Below are 20,006 nucleotides of genomic sequence, written 5' to 3'. Positions count from 1 at the left end.
ATGCCAGCTAGTTACTAATACAAAAACCATAATTACTGTCACAAAATTTGAAATGAAAGCAAAAGAATAAATAAACGCAGACCAGTACAGATGTGGAAACAACAACATTAAATCCATTTGATTGAGGAAAATATGGTACCCAAAGTTGACTCCATGAACCATTGTTATGATGTTTAGGTGAATGCGTGCAACTCACACCTCCTCACTTTTCAAAGAGCTGTTTCAGGGCTAAGAATTGGTTTTTGGTGTAAAGTTTGAGGTGACAGTTAGGGGCTAGATAAGTGGGAGTCTTCACAAGTATAGAAGTACATCTTGTGTGTGCTGGTACACACAATGGGTGCTTCCTGTGCCTACCTGCAGCAGTATAGCTTGACATCCAGCGATAGCACGGGTCCAGTTGTGGCACGTCCGTTTGCAGTTTGCATGGCGTTCCCACAGATTGGGCATGTCTGCTTTTGTAGTGCACATACCAAGATCCTAAAATGTTAAACACACGCTCTGTGTATTTGGCTGTGAGTGTATTACCCTACCTGTCTGTCCACAACCTTGTCTGTGTGTCAGCCATCTGCCAGTGATGAAGGTGGTGTGTGGAAACAGTGTGTGTTCCCGCTCACGCCTGTCTGCCTATTTGACCAATATGAACAGCATATTTTGCAGTCTGGTGATCTGGTGATATGACCTGTAAAGTGAGCTTCCATATCTGCTTTGTGTTTACCTTTCAGCCACTGCAGTGTAGTTAACCATGAGACAGCAGGTAATCCTGGCTTGGTTGTTACCTTTGTCAGGGACACAGGGACAGGACACAGGGACAGGTCACAGAGACAGGACAGGCACCTTTTGATGATGCAAGACTCTGTAGTCAGCACACTCACCTAAATGACTGAGTCAGATCAGTGGTATGGGGGCTGAGCTGACAGAACAAGATGTATGGTATTTACTCTCTCAATACTGTCCTGCTGCCTCAAGCTAAGTCTGAGTGTGAGATAATGTTTGGGTTTGTCCTGCGCTAAACTGAGCTGGTTTCAAGTGCCGCCCTCAGCAAAGGAGAGAGATAAAATCTGTCTTTTTAGGAAATGTCCCTTCGACCATCAGATAACCGGCATTACAGGGTACGTCTGACCATTGATCCCTGTTTGTCTCTGTGTGTGTGTGTGTGTGTGTGTGTGTGTGAGAGAGAGAGAGTAGGATAGTAACTTGTGATTGTATGTCATTAGTGTGTCAGTTTGTGTCTATAGAATGCTGTCATTTGAATATGTGGTAATTGTGTGGAACTGTACGTCAGAAACTAGCTGACAGTTTTCTAATGAGCTGTCAGTCAAACATAACTCTCTGTCTGTCTGTCTCTATCAGATTCATGCAGTCTGTCTCTGTGGCCTCTCTTTCATTTACTTTACTACTCTTGAGTCATTTTGCTCCCTTTTAGGACTATGCAGTATGATGGTTTTCACCTCTTTATTTCTCCAGTTATTACTGACTACCTCCTCTTAGTAAGTTTTCAGTAGTACTTTTGCATATCACTTGTCTCTCTCTGTGGTTGGCTTCACACTGTCATAAACTGGGAACAGTAAATATTGTTTAACTTGATAGTGTCTAATTGCACAATGAATCTTCAGACCCTCTAAACATTTTATACATTTAATTTGACTGGAGCTTTGTAAAGAATGTAAGCTGACCAGACTTTTAATTTTGTGACCTAATGAGAGCATTTACAGCTCTCTTTCAAAACATTGTTTCTAAAGCAGTAAAATAAAACTGCTGTTACTTCAGTGTCTGTTTACATATGGTGCTTTCCACAGCTGTTTAAAGCAGAAGCGAGTCACTGAATTAATGACCTCCTCTGCTAACATCAGAAGAAATTCATATACTTTATTATGACTAGTGAGACAAAAATGGATGAGAGAGGAAAACAGATGAAATGGTGTGCTAGCAAAGTTCTGGGAAACCCTGAAGATATATTATCTGTCTGTCTTTAAACAAGAATGAAGCTCCTGTCTTGGCTCATTTGCTTTACTTAAGAATGTTAGCTTAATGTCTCGAATGTAATCAGTGTGATTCTGGCACTTATTATAGCTAAGTTGGCCCTGATTCTGGACTTGACTAAGTGTCATGGTCCTGGATCTCATGCTATCCGGACTTCACAATCTTTCATGATTTCATTAACTTTACATTGGATTATAGGCAATCTTCTAAGTAGCTGCTGTTTTTATACATCATCCATGTTGCCGTGTGAGGTTTATTTTGGGAGTAATACGTGCAATGTCTATTTTTGTCAAGCAAAAAAGAAAAGGTTGTTTGTTCCTAATTAGGGCCGCCCTTCCCTTCCTCTGCCTGCTACACTAAAGGCCTGTAAGAGACTGCCTGATAAAGTTAAAGAGTTAAAGAGTAGTAACCTCGTCAGTTGAGACAAAGATATAGCTGACAACACTAGAATGTAACTAGAGAAAAAGTAATATTAGGAGATTTTTAGATACTAGATTTACGTTGATATAAAATCTAAACCCTCTTCAGGACAGAAGACCAAATAAGGCTGTTACATAAACAGTATTTGTAGAGGAGCACAGAATCTCTAGTAGGCAAAACCTACTTTTCTGAAGTTCAGAAAAGTTTCATAGAAATATTTTTAAATCTGTGTTTGAAAAATATCAACTAGTGTACTGCAGAATGTATGAACTACGATCATTTTGTGCTGCATTGCTGTTTGTTTTAGTCACACTCCTGTCCTCGTGCTATCGGAATAGGCCTAAATTATGATTTTAATTGTTGTGTCTTTAGGCCTGACCGTGAAACTCTGGTGCATCCTTAGGATCTGTAACCAGACGATGTGACTTTGTGAATGCACTGCTTTCATGTTAAATACAATACATCAGTTGCTACCATATACATATTGTAGACTCTTTTCATATGCATACCAGAAACATATTGCTGCAGTCTCTTGTGGTTTATGGATCCTGCTTTTTTCTTTCACACACTATAGAGAGGTCAGAGGTCAGGCTCAGCTGCTTATCAGTTAGTAGGGATCTTGCTTGAGGACATGTCAACAAGACAGTAGCTTAATGAATTAGGGGCTTGAACGTGAGTTCTAGAGTTGCAGGAAGCCTGCCGCCCCACTGTCACACCCACATACATGAATATAATCACAGTCCTGTCTTGAGTGAGTTAGCCTCAGTTTTTGTTTTTGTTTGTCTGTGTTTCTCTGAAAATGTCTTTGCTTTGCGTCTTTAGCTTATTGGTTTGATCCAAACTAATTGTTAACATCAACTACAGTGGATCATATTTTACATGTTGACTGTGGTAGAGTGTTTGCTTTTGTTTGCTGTATTGTCTTTTTTCCTGCTGACATTGAAGTATTCTTGCTTCACTGGACTCCTCCTGACTCCAGGGGTGAGTGAGCATGCCGACATGGGCATCGCAGTTGCACCAATCCCTTATTCTGAATCAAGAAACTGGTCAGCGTGACGTTTGTGACGAGAGCCGTTCAGTTCACCCGTATCCTCTCCAGAGACCCAGTTCTGCCGCTCTCAGATTCATGTGTGCGTTTGTTGCAGCTAGCAGCAGTCCTGCAGGGATTTTTTTCTCCCATCACTACTCTGAAGGGGGTAAAGCTGATCTGCACTCAGGCTGCAGCCTTGTTCTCACTCTGCTGGCTCCCTCTAAGCACTGTGGAGTGGGTGGGTGTGAGCAGAGCTAGATCACAGTCCTGCACCAGGCAATTTCCCTTTCACTTTGTTCACATCAATAGGGATAGAGAAGCAGGGCAAAAGAGAGAGAGAGAGAGAGAGGGAGGGAGGAGGGGAGATGAGAGCAACAAAGGCCAAGAGAAAGGAACAGAGGGGTAAGGAGGAGGGGAGAGGAGGGCACAGAGTGGTGGTGTTTGTCCAAGGCGAATGAATGAAATCTTTATCTCTGACACAGAGGAGGCACGGTTTCTCTCACTGTCTTCCCACTTTGGTTTTATCACCCTCTTTTAATTACACTTACTCCTGCTGGTTTGCCTCTCTTTGAACATAGTCGTACATCCCTCTCCGTATTCTACTTTCTCTTTCCCCACCTCTCTGTTGCATTTCTCTCACTGTATCTCTTTCTCCTCCTTCTGTATCTTCCCTTTTTCCTCTCTGCTCTGAACGCAGCCCCCTGGTGGAGGCCAGGGCACTCTTTCTCTCTGCCTGCCCTGTTTTACTTTTCCTGACTATTTGTTTGGGGAAGAAAACAGGAAAATTCTCAAAAAATAACTTCTCCTTGTTTTATTTTCCATGTATAACTTCCCAGCTCAACTAGTGTTGAGCAGCTGAATGTCATATAAAAGTGCTGCGTCACAGCACACACTGGTGCTGATGCAAGGTGACCACTGGGCCATGAGCAGGCTAAAACTGAGTGTTTGTATCAGAGGATTTAACAAAAATCACGCTAAGAATCTAAATTAGTTGCAGTTTTTTTTATCTTAGCAAAAGTGGCAGAAATTCAAACCTATTCCCACACAATTTTGATGAAATAAGCCTCACCTGAGGAAGATCTGTAATTAGATTTTTTTTTTTTTTTTTTACTTGAGTGGCTAATTTTAGTGGGTGATGATGATGGGATAAGATTCTTTTCTTTCTGAGCAACCCATTCATATAAATACTGCCTCACTTATTTTGCTTCCTACCTCTTGGACAAGCGGCAGAAAGTGAGCGATTGAGAGGTCTGCCAGAGTGGTGCATTTATATGCAATCCATGTGAACTCTTTGCTCTTTTCCCCTCTACTGCTAATGCTGAATACAGTTTGTAGGACTCCACCATCCTCGTGGTCAGCCACAAAGTAAATTTTCGCACTGTGGGAAACCTTGAGGTCCCACTTCAGCTGAACCCTTAATGACTCTTGACATTAAGAGTTTGCTCTAAAGTAAGAACAAGTTCATTGGTATTGCATAATGCACACTTAACAGTGTCTGACGGTGGGAAAAGAACATTCTGCTGTACTGCATGCATGTAGATGCCAGACATCCACAAATGAAAATAACTTTTGTCCCTTGACCATAATAATCTTTACTGTATACTGTTAATGGATTAATTAAGTACTTAAAAGAAGTTTTGGTGGATCCTACAAATACACCCCATCTTTTCAGCTGATTTCATTTTTCTCTTTCTCTCTGTGTTTTGCGGTACACCTTTTTGTGATGGCAAACTACAGTCAGTAGCAGTACCTCTGAAGGTGTATAATCAGCCAGGAGAAAAGGTTGTGCACTGGAGTTATTACAGGAATGTATGAAGGTGTAGTGAGGGTAAATGTTTGTGTAATGAGAGCTGCTGACAGAGGGAGAAAGTAGTGTGGAGGAATTCAGCCTTGCTAATCATTTTAACCTGTAATGTATATAAACGTTGTGATCCATGGAGAAAAGCTTCAGGAACTGGAATGACTCAAGTGGAACAGAATCGACAAGACTGAGAACTGAAAGAGGATTTGTAAAAGAGGGGAATGAGAGATTGAAAGACATTTAGAGAAAGCTGTTAGGGATGAAGAGGTAATTCAAGGGAAGTGAGGAGAAGGAGAGATCCATTGGGAGGGAGGAAAAGGAAATGGAGAATGGGAGAAGTAGATTTGAGAGGGAATTTATAGAGCAGGAAGGACCCAGGGAGCAAGCATAAAGTGAACAAAGGCCTATTTTTGTACCATCCGCTTTTGCAGCCATATGTAGCTTTGTCCTCCAGCAGTCAACATTGTTATGTCTGAGAATGAAAACCATCCTTCATAACTTGCTCAGAAGTTTGGCTGCCTTACAGCTACACTGACGCTATTTAGACACTGTGACTCTACCCTGCTAGCTTTTACAGTAGCATGGTTATGGAATGAGTGGCTGATTCACTGTTTGAGATTACCTTACACAGTGGAATGTGGTGGTGTGGCTCTAGAGGCAACTTTCTCTTTAGTCTTCATGCAGACTCAAATTCCTTTTGCACTCTGACTGCTGAAACCAAAGCTGCCGAATAGCTCCCAGGACGCTTCGCATGTGAACACAATTTCCTGTGTACAACATACAGTGTATTAATAGTGGCCTCCGCTGAAACTGCATAATGTTCATTCTCTGTGATGCACAGTGAAAGCATGACATAGACAGCAGGATGTTTCACACAAACTGACCACAATATTCTCCACAGTGTAAGGGGTTGCAACTTTATCTTAAGAGCTTCACAAAGTTTTAGTTTCAAGTCAAAGATGGTATTGCAGTGACCCCATACCCCTGTTATTTTTTGTTTGTTTTATATTTACAGTTTTGCATTTGCATTTATACATCATGTACATGTAAAACTTTACAACCCTAACAGTACACACAGCAACACATAACATAGTTTGGGGAAATTAGGCTTTACATCAGGAAAATCTTCCTTTCTCACACTTTTCTCCCTTAACCTACACTTCAAGAGCAATTTTTTATACAACAGTAGTTGAGGTTTGAAAAGATGTTGTGGTGCCTCAGGACCTGTTTCCTGCATGTGAGTGGGTATGCCATTATATAACACACTTGTATGTGTGACATAGATAATGATGATTGTTTGTTGTCAGTCGTTTGGTTTATCGCCATATGATGTGGGAATGGTCAGCTTCCTGTGCATATAAGTGATGGCAACTGGTCCAGATATTTCAAAAGACAGTGGACAGGGGAGCTTAAGTGAGAGAGTTTTAAACAGGTGGGTGGCCAGCCTAAATTCTTCCTCACGCCTGGATACAAGCCAGCAGAACAACTGACAAATGCCCTTCCCATCTCGAAAACGTCCACTGGGTAAAGGCCTGTATAGGACACTATACGAGAGAGAAAGACATGACGATGGATGCGAAGTGAATGATTGATGACGAGGGTGTGAGATGAATGTGATACATATGTCACATGTTTACCAGTTGTTGCAGTCTCTTGCAGCCCACCTGTCTCTCTTGACACACCCAGTCTGCGTTATTCCTGACAGGAGTTGCCCTGCCAGATCTTTCTGCTTTCAAACATACGTCTAATCATTTACAACACCAAAATGAAAAACAGCAGTCTATACTTCAGATAGCTTTTCAACTTAATTTGGGAAGTGGGCTTGCACTACGTAAGAGTGTCCCAACCCACTTTTAGCTGGAGATGATTCACCCTCATGACAGTTCAGTCAAATATTTCACTGGTATCTCCATCCATAGGAAGTGATAAATCAGAAGTAAAATTCAGAACTGTTGTACTGCCAGCAAGTGAATTTACCGGTACATGAAGATACATAGAGTATGTCAAGTTTTCTGGGTGTTAAAGTTCTCCTCATTTCAAAACGCACGCATGCACACACACACACACACACACCTGCTTGTCCATCACGACTCCCTCCGCTCTGCTGATACTTCCCGCACCACCCCTGTGTATTCCCCAGCTGTTTGTGGTTACAGGGTGTGTCAAGGATCTGCTGGGTGCAGTCATATCAGTATCTGAATGTTGTGCGCTATGACTTCCTGCTGTCACATTGCAGGGTGTGGACACCTGCTGACACTCACTTCATATAAAGAGAGAAATAGCGACCTTTAAAAAATTGTCCAGTGAGTTAGAGTTAGATTGTTGTATTTTCATTAGATAAAAACAAAATGACAAAGAGAAATAAGGGGACGTGCTTTTGAATCCTGTCTCAAAGCAAGGAGCAGGGGTTGGATTAAAGTCATCATCTTGCCAGTGCCAGACACAGTTTCTTCTTGCTCACACTCTGGAAATAGCTGCTTCTTAAGGTGCCAGTTCAGAGAGAGTTGACTTTTTAAGAGAGGGGGCTGCCAAGGTCTTTTCTTGATGTGTGATGATATGTTAGCGCCATTCAGTATCTCCGGTTGTGCACTGCTGCAGGGTGTGACCAGAGTGGGAGGTTACTACCAACTGAATATGGACAAACATTTCTCATTGGCTGGTAACTTCATATTCTTGGCCTACCAATGTCATCATTTGAGAGTCATCTGTTCTATAAAAACCCTGCATATGGCAGTGAAAATGGCTTAAAGTTTGGCCAGTGGATGACAAGTGTTAGCTTACTTTCCTGGGTGTGACTGGTCTGATATTCCACAATCATATGCTGTCTTATGGAATGAGAGATCAGTGATACAATACAGTAGATGAGACAGATGGAGAGAGGAACGGAAGAGAAAATGAGGCACTTGGTCATGAGTTTTTAACAAATGGCGCTACAGATCCAGGTGTGATTGTGTGATGTCATTTGTCGTTAGTTTACCGTAAATGTTGCCAACATGACAGCTAATTTTATTTCCTCCTCTGTTCGTCCTCTCCTTCCAGCCTGTCCATTCTGTGCCCTTTGTTCTCCATCTCTAATCCTTAAGTCTCCTCTGCCTCTCGTCTTTCTCTCCAGCTGCTTATTTAGGCCTTTAAATGAGTGGTTATTAATTACACTCTAATGAAATGAGGAGCTTTCAGCTGGCCACTATGCTGACATGCTCTGTGTATGTTCATGTTGCAGAAATCCTCTTTAAGCTTGACCCAGAGTTAATGGTTTCTTTGGGCATTCATTAACCTTTTTTTTTAAGATTTTTTTTCGGACAAATTAATTTTTAGTAAAAACTGACCGTGTCCTGTCTGGTCTCTTTTAGTTACATGATGTGAGCTTGTGTTCCTCTTTCTGTTCCTCTTTATTTCTCTGAATTTCTTTATCCTTTTTCAGCAGGTTCTTCCTGCCATAGTTTCAGGAATACTGCATAATCCCCTACTGCCTCCTTTGATCATAACTGATGAATAACAGTATTTATGTCTGTAGACTCTTCCAAGTCTTCCATTTACTTCTGGCAGTGTATTCTGTCAGAAACAGAGGTCAACGATAACCACAAAGACCGACTGTGGCTGAGACATCGTAACTCTTTTCCTCTGGCTAAGATGTTTTTCAAAATCACAGCACAGTATATGAAAATAAAATGTTTGTGTTTATATTTCAAGATGATGGGATCTTTTGAATTTCTACATTTTAAGATGTTTTCATATTTTGTCTGTTTTTAATTGGCTCAGAGAAATACTGCATTATTTCTATTGTTGCCTTATTTCTTTAGGGGCAGGTAAAATGGAGCATTTAAGCCACAGCAGTAAAAGTTCTTGTGAGGTTTTGTCTTGATTTTTAGGTCACCACTGATTCTTCTCATGAAGTCTGTTTTGAAATAGCAGCTGCCTCTTTTTATTAAGGATGGCCTCGCACAATGCAGCCTAAAATGTATGTATGCATGTTGTGATTCCCCTCAGTGATCATTTTTTTGCTGACCATATTTCTCTGAACCTGGCCCCGTCTCATAAATATGTGAGTATTTAATAGCACTCTGGCCTCACAGCTGGGTAACTCCATATGACAGGAGTCTTCAGAAGCAACTTCACTGTAGTTTAGCCTTTCAGCTTATTAGATTTATGGACTCCATTAAAAACACATCTGTCTCTGTCTGACACACAATCATCCAGTCACTCACTAATGCATACTTACTGTTACAACAGTAGGTATGTATTAGTACAACAGTAGCTTTTTCTCATCACATCACAATTTATTAAATATAAATTAACAACAGATATTTTAAAACAGATAGCAATAATTCATTGTACCATAACGTAAAGATTCAAGCACACCAACTTTAAATTATATCTCACCCATTAGGGTAAAAAACACTGATCCACATCTCAATCATACGTGGAGTCTGAAAATGCTTCAGTGTGAAGCTCTTTTCTCATTAACATTACTGCAGTCCTTTGGATGAAAGTGCCTGCTTAAGTGAATGTATTAAGGTGCAGTTAGGTTCTTATTTAGCTCAGGGTGGCTCACTGTGTGCATCCACTCTTTGCTTTAACAAAATGCTGACTTGGACCTTGTGGAAGGAGTCGTCACAACGCTGTGTAATGATGATAGTGAATCTCACATTAGCAACAAGCAACTCTTCATTAACACTTATCAAAAGAAGAACCTGAACCATTGTCAGCTAGCTGTGTGGTGCTGGCGAATTGCTATAAGGGGTATATGACACACAGCGTCTAGTATGTCTAGATATTACTGACTGTGTGTGTGTGTGTGTGTGTGTGTGTGTGTGTGAAGCACAAGTTTGTACCGTCTGTCTCCGAGCCTCTTAAACAACTGTGCAATTCAATCTAAAGTGGGGCACTGAAGCTATGAACCTCAGACAGGTGTATGAATGTGTGTGTACGTGCAAATGTGGGTTTTGTTAACTTGTTATTACATTTATGTGTATAGTGGCATTGTTTGGTATTAAACATGCATATTGTCATTTGACCAGGGTAAGCCTAGATTCCAATTTAAGTTCTTGTTATTGCACAGTACAAGCATTGTTGCTGTGAAAATCAGGTGAGGGCTAATTTCTCTCTACAGTCTCTCAGCAGGTCGCCCTTAAGTACCTGCAGACGTTTGAGACATCTTCATATGTCTGGCTTTTTGTTATTGCTTTCTGAATCTTTCTTTTGCACTGCTCTTGTAACTCTCACCTTCTCTCCTTCCATTTGACAGCTTTCTCTCTCTCTGTCGTTCCTTTTCCCTCCCACTCAACCTACCTACTCATTCATTCCCACTCTCTGTCTCTCATCAACATTATTAACTCCATTTCTGCTTTTCGCCCACCTTCTCTTCTCTTCAGCCCTGTACCCCTTGATGTTCAGACCTGCCTGTTTATGTGTGTGTTCTATTCACTGATTTTATTTTGGAGCCATTTCTACTCTGCCACCCACCTCTGGTTGGCCTGTCTGCATAGCTGCATCCCGCAGAGCCTACTTTACAACACTGTTACAGTGTTGTTACTACCGTATTACCATAAATTAGCCTGTATCAACATTCTACCATTAGCATACAGCAGTCAGTTGCTCAAGTAAAGCTGAGCAGTTTGATTACCTTTGTTGAGTCTGTGGATTGTGGCGCCTTTTTGTGTTTTTTCTTTTTCCTTAAATATTTGGTTTGTGACACTTGAGTCTGTCTGGGACTCTTCTCTTCATTTCTTCCGGTATTTTGGCGTGATACATAATACCTTGCGAATTGATGTAAATGGATCAAACATGCTGCATCCTACTTTCTTCCACTCTCATGCGGGCTCCATTGTCACTGTTCAAGAGACACAAATGGCAGGCAGCCAACCCAGGTAACAAGCTACATGGAAATGGGGGCAACCTCTGACTGCAGGTAATTGACCATACACAAAATCATCCTTTATAACCTGTTGTTCTCCCTCTGTACTGCATTTAGAGGAGCATTGGTCAGCTCAACACAGTTAAGACAACATTATCGATTCTGATTGATGTAACAGCAAACAAATAAATTTGTTTCAGTTTTACAATATCAGATGTAGGAGCAGCTGAAGATGTAGTGAAATGGGCATTGCCATGAAAATGTCACAGTGCGTAACCGAAACATGTATTTGTTTCAGCCTGCAGCTGCTCTCATGGCGTAGCTCATGTAATGGTATTGTGGGTGGGCTTGTTGAGGCCTGCAGTGGATGTCTGGCTTATCGTACTCCAGCCCCTCCTTGCCGTTGTGTGTCTTAGGATATCAGGAATTGTCAGTGATTGTTTTAAAGTTGTCACTTTCAAAATGTATCACGTTAAAAACTAGCTGGTTCGTACTTGATTGTTAACTGCAGTTTATACATAAACACTGACTCTGTATGGGCGACCACAATTAAGTTCTAGGATTTTATACTGTAGCCACAACAAGAATGCTGCATTCTTCACATATGAGCTGTCCTTACCATTGTGACTGTGTTTAACTGTGTGTGTGTGTTTGTGTGTGTGGCACCTTTTTGCCTTCTCCACTTCATAGTTAATTTTGTTCTTCTCCCTGCATCACTTTGCTTTCATATCTGTCTTTTCATTTCCTCCAGGCTCCCTCCTCTACTTTTCCACCGCGCTCTTTTACTTTCCTTTACTGTCACCGTTCCGTCAGCTCACCTGTCTTTGTCATCCTGTTTGCCTCATTTGAGGAAGAGCCTTCACAGATGCAGACTGATTTGAAAAACAAATCCCTTCTTTCTCACAGTTTTCCCTCTCAGTGTGTCTTGTAACTATTACATATTACTATATTGATACAACATGCAGCATGTTTATGTTTCCTCCTCCTCCTCTCCAGTATTTTTATTTGCATCTCCTTTTCTCAGTTTATTTGTATATTTGTTTATTTGAGAAGAATGAAGAGTAAGTTATTGCCTCACAGACTTGTGAAATGTGTGTGATCTAAAATCTGTGATTGGAAGAAACTGATGTGTTGTGCTGAAGCAAAATAGTGGGGAAACAAATATTTATGACTAACAGGTTCTCTCATAGCAATTTTTAACCACACAGACAATCCTGTGATAATATGTAAGCTGTCAGTCCCGGAAATAAATGGAGAAGGTGAAGTTAATATAATTTATATAATTTAATCACAAGTGAGTGTGGTCAAAAACGCTACGCATGGTAAAACAAAGGCTGGGAATCTCTTTCATCTAAGGTCTGTTATGACAAATCAGGTGATAAGACTTGGAAGTGGACCAGTTGGAAAAGACACACACAACCACACACACACACAGAATACAGAGAGAGAAAGTCAACAAGGGAATCGGCTCAGACATGAATGGACAAGAGGTTCCTCAAAAGATTGGGGGAGATTAACAGACTTGCTGAGGAACCGCTCTGTGTGTGTGAATGTGTGTGTGTTTGTTAAATGATGTGTTTATAGAGTACAGCATTTATACAGCACATGTATGTGGGCTTAAGTCTTTGCTCCGTCCGTTAAGTGAATCTTGTTTGATCCAGCTCACCTTTTTGCTGCCACTGAATGTAACACAGAAAAATCCTCTTATTCAAATCATTTGCAAGGGAGCATCTACAGAAAGACATTAATCTCCATCTGTGGTTCCTCCACAGGCAGATACAAACAATAACACAGATAGTAACTGAAATGTACACAAACTCCCATAAATCCAACTGCACACATTAGATACAACCACAGATAGCACAGATACTGGTAAGACTGATCAGATAGAAAAGTTATGTTATTCACTTCTCCATTCAATCTCTCCCTCTCTCTCTCCTCTCAGTCTCCTCTCTCTCCCCCTCTCCCTCTCTCTCTCCTCTCCCTCTCCCTCTCCTCTCTCTCTCTCCCCCCTCTCCCTCTCCCTCTCCTCTCTCTCTCGTGACAGTGCTTAGAATAGAGCAGCTTGCCTCTCTGTGGTTTTCCCAGATAAATGCTCCTTTGTTTCATGTGTGTCTCTGTACACTCCCATCTATCACCTCCTAACCCTCTGGCACATCACACTGTCCACCCAGCCTTTCCAACATGACAGTTGATCATCTTGTTTCTTCTGTCTTTTTTGATTTAGACTTCACTTCCCCCAGAAAGGCAGTTTGTGTTGCTGTGAAACACTAATGTTTTGCCTCCTGTCACAATTTCCCCTGATTTAGACAGAAAGAAAACACAGACTGCAGACTCAGAAATCTGCTAGAAGTGAAAGTGCCCTTGCATATTTTTTTTTTTTACCGTGAACAGCACAATGAGTGTGGATCTGAAGGAGCTACTGTCAGCATTGCTAAGCTAATATAAAGGGGCTTAAGAAAATCCTTTAAGGTATTAAGATTTTCTTACAAAGGTTGCAACAGGTGGATGTTGAAAAATGGATTCAAAGTAGTGAATGGATAAAACAGAAGAAGACTGTTTTGTAAGTGGATGGTCTTCGTTGATGTTTTTGAAATATCAGATTGTTGAGAAATGTTGTTCCAGTTAAGAAGGAATTAAATGCATTTATCCAGATGGTGCTTTCAAACACACAGTCACGTTGCTTTGATTTGTCACAGAGTCACATTTTTTGTAGTTGATGCATTGGCTCTGCATTGCTGCGTGTTTATTCCTGCTATAAGCTGAGATGCCTGACAGCGTTTGTATTGGGCATGTGTGTGTGTGTGTGTGTGTGTGTGTGTGTGTATGCCACATCAGCCTCCTGATGGGGCTGACTGAACATAACTGATTTGAGCTGCACAAGATTTCACTTCTTCTTGCTGAAACAAAAGCTGGTTGGCATTTTGAAGAATGTGTTGTGCACATACAAACACACACGCACTCTCAACATGTTTGCACAGAGAAAATGCAAATGCTGAAATACACACATTTACACTTACTGACTAAAACTGACTTTTGCACATATACACCACATTAGACACATTTGACATCAAATGAAGTAGCACAGACGCTCAAAAATGAAGCCACACAAAACAACAACAGCAGATGATGTAATAGTCTTTCCCAGCTCCTACAGTCCACTGCTTTTTTCCCCGTTTGAATACTAAACAACATGGAATGTTTTTGGATTTCCCTCTGGATCAATAAAGTATCTATCTATCTATGTAAATGTATCAAATGTGGCATAACAGCGAATTTTGCTTGTACACAAAGGGTTATGAAATGACTTATTATTTTTTAATGGATCTTCTGTCTAACCAGGCTGTCTTTTCTTTTTCCTTTTCCATGTTACTGTTGCTGCTGCTCCCACTGACTTCCTCCAACAAAGGTAAATGCATCTGTTTCTCCCATCCTTTGTTCAAGCTACTGACCGTTACTGTTTTTGTTTCCCAGTTGCTATTGTTCCTGCCTGTTGATCCTTATATTTAGTGGTGAGAATTTTAGAAGGATATCCAAGTTCATGGAGGAGACACAGTGGCTGAGTTGAAACTCTAACACACATGGACAACAGGAATTTTACTTGTGCTTGTGTTGTTTTGTCTTTTCTGTCTGGATGTGTTTGTGTATGTCCACAGACTTGCTGCTGTTTGCTGGTTTTCAGTCAAATATTTGCCAATGTACTTACACTGTGCTTGGGTTTAGCTGTTTTAATGTTAACAGTTAACAGTTAATGGTAACAGCTCTGGTCCAGGTTACCATGTGTTGCCAGACCCTGGCCTCTGTAATCCAGAGGAATGTATATAAAAGGTGGAAAAACACACCGGCAGTTAGCTTCTGTCCTGTCGCTATGGTTACCAGTCACGCCATCCTCTGGCCTGGTGTGTGACTGCCTGAGCAGGAGTGTGTATGAATTAGCGTTTCTCTGAGTGTATCCAAGGTTGCCTTTGATGAAGTGGGCTGCTGAGGACAGGGCCGTGTGAAAGAGGAGACTCCTGGGGGAGCGTTCAGGATCGCTGAACACTTTTCAACATTTTTTTATTGTTGTTGTCAGGATTTCTCAACTTAAAAGAGTTTTTGAATAGAGTGTGTTGGCTTTGAAGGGGCGTGTGTGTGTGTGTGTGTGTGTGAGTGAGTGGGTGAGTGAGTGTGTAGAGGATGTTTTCATATGATGTAGTAGCTTTTGCATACATGTAGTATAGAATCTGTTTTCATATCTGTTCACTTGTTGGATGCATGCTGTGAGAAGACAAACAACACTAGCTTTTATGCTGTTGCGTGTGCATTTGTTTGGTGCAAATCCCTGGGTTGTTTCTCTTTGCTCTACGGCAACTTTCCTGTGTGAAGACGCACACAAACACATGACGTATCTGGCCTTCTACTGATCAGTAATTACTCTTGTTAATCAGAAGTGCTGTTGACTTTCCTCATGTCAAAACCAGCTGGCAACCAATAAGCTCCTCTGCCTCAGTGTCCAAGTACTGAGAAATGTGTGACAGGTTATGTTTGGGTGTTAACGCATGTTTGTTTGTGCGTGGGAGTGGGTGAGAGGACCCTCTATATAGAATCTGGTCACAGTGTCCTGATAGGAACCAAAGCAGTAGTCCGTTTACATTCCCAAATCCTTTCACCATCATTACTCCTGATACACGTGGAGAGAGACATTCATTGTCACTCATTTTCTTCCACAACATATGCTTACATTTCTTATGGGTGGCCCTGAAGTGAAGGAAGCCATTAGAACTATTTGGAGTCAGCCTCCTGGTTGCCATGGCACTAGACCTCATCTGGCCTAATCTGCCCTTTTGGGTGTGTGTTACATGTTAAAAACCAGGTAATTACCGGTACCTAAAATGTGGCTGTGGTGTTTACCTTTTCATGAGGTTGAGTAAAAGACTGGCTGATAAGATGTGTGTAGAAAGACGTATTGCAAGGAAGACTGCTCAAAAGTAAATATAATATGTTGAGTGGTTCATTATTATTACATTTTAATTCACAAGGGGTCCACTCTAGTGTTGAAAAGATAAGTAGATTAATGGAGTTGCCTAACAGCACAAAACTGATAGACAGTCATTTTATAATGAATTTGTTGTAGTTATTTATGAAGCAAAAATGCATGACGTTCGGACTGTTGGTTTTATTGAAAAGATATAAAAGGCGTTTCATGACCACTTCATGCTGTGAGATGTGAGATTTATCTACTTCATAGCACTTACTAAACAGTAAGTGTTTTCATCCAAAGACTCATCCTTCCTTTAGCTGATAATTTGCCTGTGCAGCTTGCTCACAGTGACTTGATTCTCCTGATTTACAGGCGAGACAGTTTGGCTTAGTGACAGCCACGCACAGAGGCGTACTATCAGTCAAAATGATAAATATATGAATAAAATATTGACATTAGTAGAGGAACTCTTGCGTGAGATGATGGTGAGAGCAAGACTGTTTCTATTAAAATTAGAAAACGACAGCAAAGTGGGTGTTTGAGAGCCCTCTTCATGTCTGCTTCTCTGTAATCTGCTTCAGTATGTTGTTCCAACAGGCAGCTGACAGTCAGACACACACACACGCACACACACACAATGAAGACAATGTGAAGCTGACTAAATGACAAATGTTTGACACAGTTAAACATTCATGCATAAACTTAGCTTCAACTTACCATGCTGCTTTGAAAAAAAAGCACAGCTGAGTAATAAAAATACACCTTCTTTTTTTCTAATTTCCTTCTCAGACACACACACACACACACACACACGCACACACACTGTTGCTCTAGACACAAGTGAAACACATGTTTCTGGCCCTGGCAGTGACATCACCCGCCTTGTGGTCAAAGTCCAGTTCCTCTATCCGGCTTAGAGCTGCTAACACACTGCCACGCTCGGAGCTACTATAACCACGGACGCACACACACACACTCGGAAGAGAAGACAAGACTGGTGGAAGAAGAGAAGCAATTAAGAGATGCGGGATTATCTACATGATTAGGGATGGGTCCTCTTTGACAGCCAGAATCCCACGGGCCGCACAGATCAACTACAGCCTCCACACTCTCCTTCCTCCTCCCTTCTTTACTTGTTTCTGTTCTGCTTTTGCTCACCTTTTCTTACCACCTCACTTACATTCCTTGAGGTTTCAAGATCGCTTTTTCTCCCTCCCCTTTGCCATTATTTCTCACCAGTTTCCTGTACTCAGCCTCTACTTCTTATAGCTATTTCTCTCTTTTGCTGTCCCCTCCCCCCCTTCTCTCTTTTCTCTGGGAGAGAGGGATGAGCTCCACGGCAGCTTACAGGCAGTTCCTCCAAGATCTGGAGGAGAAAAGAGGTTGGTGCCCACTTCAAACCTATCACCTGTCTATTACAAGCAATTATTAACCACGTGATCATCTTTTATCTGTGCTTTCACGGACTCGTGGGGGTTTACAGAGGCTATCATGGTGCTATAATGCTCAGGATCTTATCTTTTTTATTTCTGATTTGAGGATTGAGACTTGATAGCAGGAAAGTGACATGTTGCACGTGTGGATTGCAATGAAGTGAATCAGTAGAAAACAAACTATGGGTTGGGCCTTAAATAGGTGTCATACCTGCACTTCAGAGATACTTGTGTAACTAGATTGTGCACTCTGTTTCCATGAATGATATTCAGGTTTTTTTTTTTTCATTTCAAATGACACTTCAAGACGCTTCTACAATGTTAAAAAAGATTTATTTACACTGATAAAGTTCAAAATTAGTTTTTGGCTGTGCTTTTCTGTGGCCAACATTAAGGTCAGCTTCATGTATATGTGTACCTGTCTGTTTACTCACTCAGCTACTGTATGGTGTCCAGATAAGATGTGGGTCAGTCGAAGGACGAATGGCTGCCTGCTTTCACATTAACTAACAACGCAGATGGCTGCTGTCACCTTAAATGTTTTTTCCAAAACACTTCCAACACGTCTCTCTTTGGGCTCTGACCTCTTAATTAGCTTCAGCATCTGATTGTCAGATGTTGCTAATTGTTTGTGTTAGCGTTGGCCGTGGTGTCAGTGTGTCAGTTGTGCCTCTGCTTTTTGTCATCGAGGACACTTGATCCTAGCAGGTGTGGGCAAGAAATTAGGAATGTAGGAGAAGCCCATAATCACACAAAAGAGAAAAGACAACAGCAGGATGGTTTGTTGAAGTGTCAGATGACGTGCAGGAGCAGCCAGGGAGGCTATCCCAGCAGTTTGCCGAGCGTAGCCTAAACCAAGTACCAACTACACTTTTTCTTTTTAGAAAAGTAAAAGACAGACGCCTGTATTCCTTTGGATGCCCTCTCCAAACTGTGAACTAATTTTTTTTTCTCTGCTGCTACATCTTTGGATCTTGCCTTTTTAGCGCTACCTTTTCTTGCCTTTCAATTATGCTTTGTTTAACATGAAAGATAAGTGGGTGCTCACTGGTTAACACGCAGAAAGTGAAGGTGAAGGTCTTAGGTGTTAACACGAGAACATAATGCAAATTAATTCTATTTTGTTCACACACTGCAGCCATATCTGTATCTTAGCACACTCACTACCCACCCCAGTGATAGATGTAAAGAAACCTTTTGTCTGCTCTCCACCAAAACCTTTTTTCTTTCCGTTTATAGTCACTGAGAAGCTTCTCTGCAGTTGTCCCTCTTTCAAGGCAATATTCACATTTAAATGTTGGTCCCCCTTCTTGTCTTTGGTCATGGCCACACCTGCTGCTACTTGTGGTTTGGTGATATTATGTGGCACAGTACGCCCCCCCTCCAACAGCTGCTCCTTCTGAGGCCTTACGCCAGTCGATGTCAGGCTGTTTTAGAATCACTGACAATCTCCTTTAACCCCTTAAATTACAGTTGAGGTTAAACTTCTTAACCACTTTTAGACCCTACGGGGAGATATAATCTTCACAAATGTAATTAGTTTCTCAAACATCAGACAGCATGAGCATAAGCACTAACTAATGTGCAAACACATTAGCCACTTTTGTGATTCAAAGCATGCAGTGGAAGCTAGATAACAGCTTGAATGTATTTACCCACATTAAATGACAGAGTGTTGTTAAATACTCAAACTACAGTAGTAGAGTCTCTACACAACAACAAAGAGGTTTTATCTTCCAGCTGGTATACTTCTTGATCATGGCAAATCAGAATAAACTTTAAAAAGTACCACTGACTCTCATATTGTTCTGCTGTTTGCCTTCTAGTGCTCAGAATTAGCCCTCAGGCTCTTTTTGTCTGACCACCTGTGGGTCTGCAGCCCCTCTGCCATCTGTACCCACTCACATCTTCTCTGCTGTACCTTTAAACTCAGTGAGGGGGCCCAGAAACATGTTTTATCCTTGCAATGAAGCAACGACTGTGCTTCTCTGGGCCCGTCCGTTGTTTCCAATTGCGTTTATATCCCATCACCTGCCACAGGAAATTGATAAACATAATTGTGTGACAGAGAAAGAGAACGTGTGAATGGGTTGGTCAGAGGAGTTTGGTCACAATTTGTTTAAGGTGGAGTATCTGTCAGCTGCTGTTCTTATCTCTCACACAGCACTCACCCTGTCTACCTGTGCACAGCAGTCACATGATATGACCTGCAAATTCTAGGATAGATTCATGCTGGGTGTGTGTTAAACTCGTTTCACTGTGCTACACTGATTCCTCTCCCTGAGTTTTTTGTGTACCTTTGGGTTTTGTGTCAGGGCAGATTTGTGTCAATGCCCTCAGTGCTAACAGCAGGGTTGTGTTTCCAGTTCATGAACCCAAGACTTGTACTTTACTGTGAAAGTACTTCACACTGACAAACAAATGCATTTGTCTTCTGCCTTATTGTCACTTAACATTTTAAACAGTTGGTGACTACCTTTATTGTGTCACAGTTGTCTCTGTCCTGTTCTTTGACTTTAAGAATGAAG

The 20,006-nt window shown here is 41.4% G+C and overlaps 1 protein-coding gene across 8 annotated transcripts in view; it reads left to right on the top strand.

Moving 5' to 3' along the window:
* Positions 1–20,006, top strand: part of macf1a (microtubule actin crosslinking factor 1a) — a 196,732-nt gene that overhangs the window by 31,096 nt on the left and 145,630 nt on the right. The window contains exon 1 of one of the 8 annotated variants that reach the window (XM_046418688.1): positions 16,685–17,427. The exons of the other annotated variants lie outside the window; for them this stretch is intronic. Within the exon in view, the coding sequence (XP_046274644.1) occupies positions 17,373–17,427 (55 nt within the window). The 5' untranslated portion in view covers positions 16,685–17,372. Of the gene's footprint in view, positions 1–16,684; positions 17,428–20,006 lie in introns of those variants that run through there. 8 annotated transcript variants of the gene reach the window in all.

This window comes from Scatophagus argus, chromosome 17, assembly GCF_020382885.2.
Source record: "Scatophagus argus isolate fScaArg1 chromosome 17, fScaArg1.pri, whole genome shotgun sequence".
Lineage (NCBI taxonomy): Eukaryota > Metazoa > Chordata > Actinopteri > Scatophagidae > Scatophagus > Scatophagus argus.
Note: the sequence above shows the minus strand (reverse complement) of the source record. Positions and strands in the feature narration are given on the sequence as shown.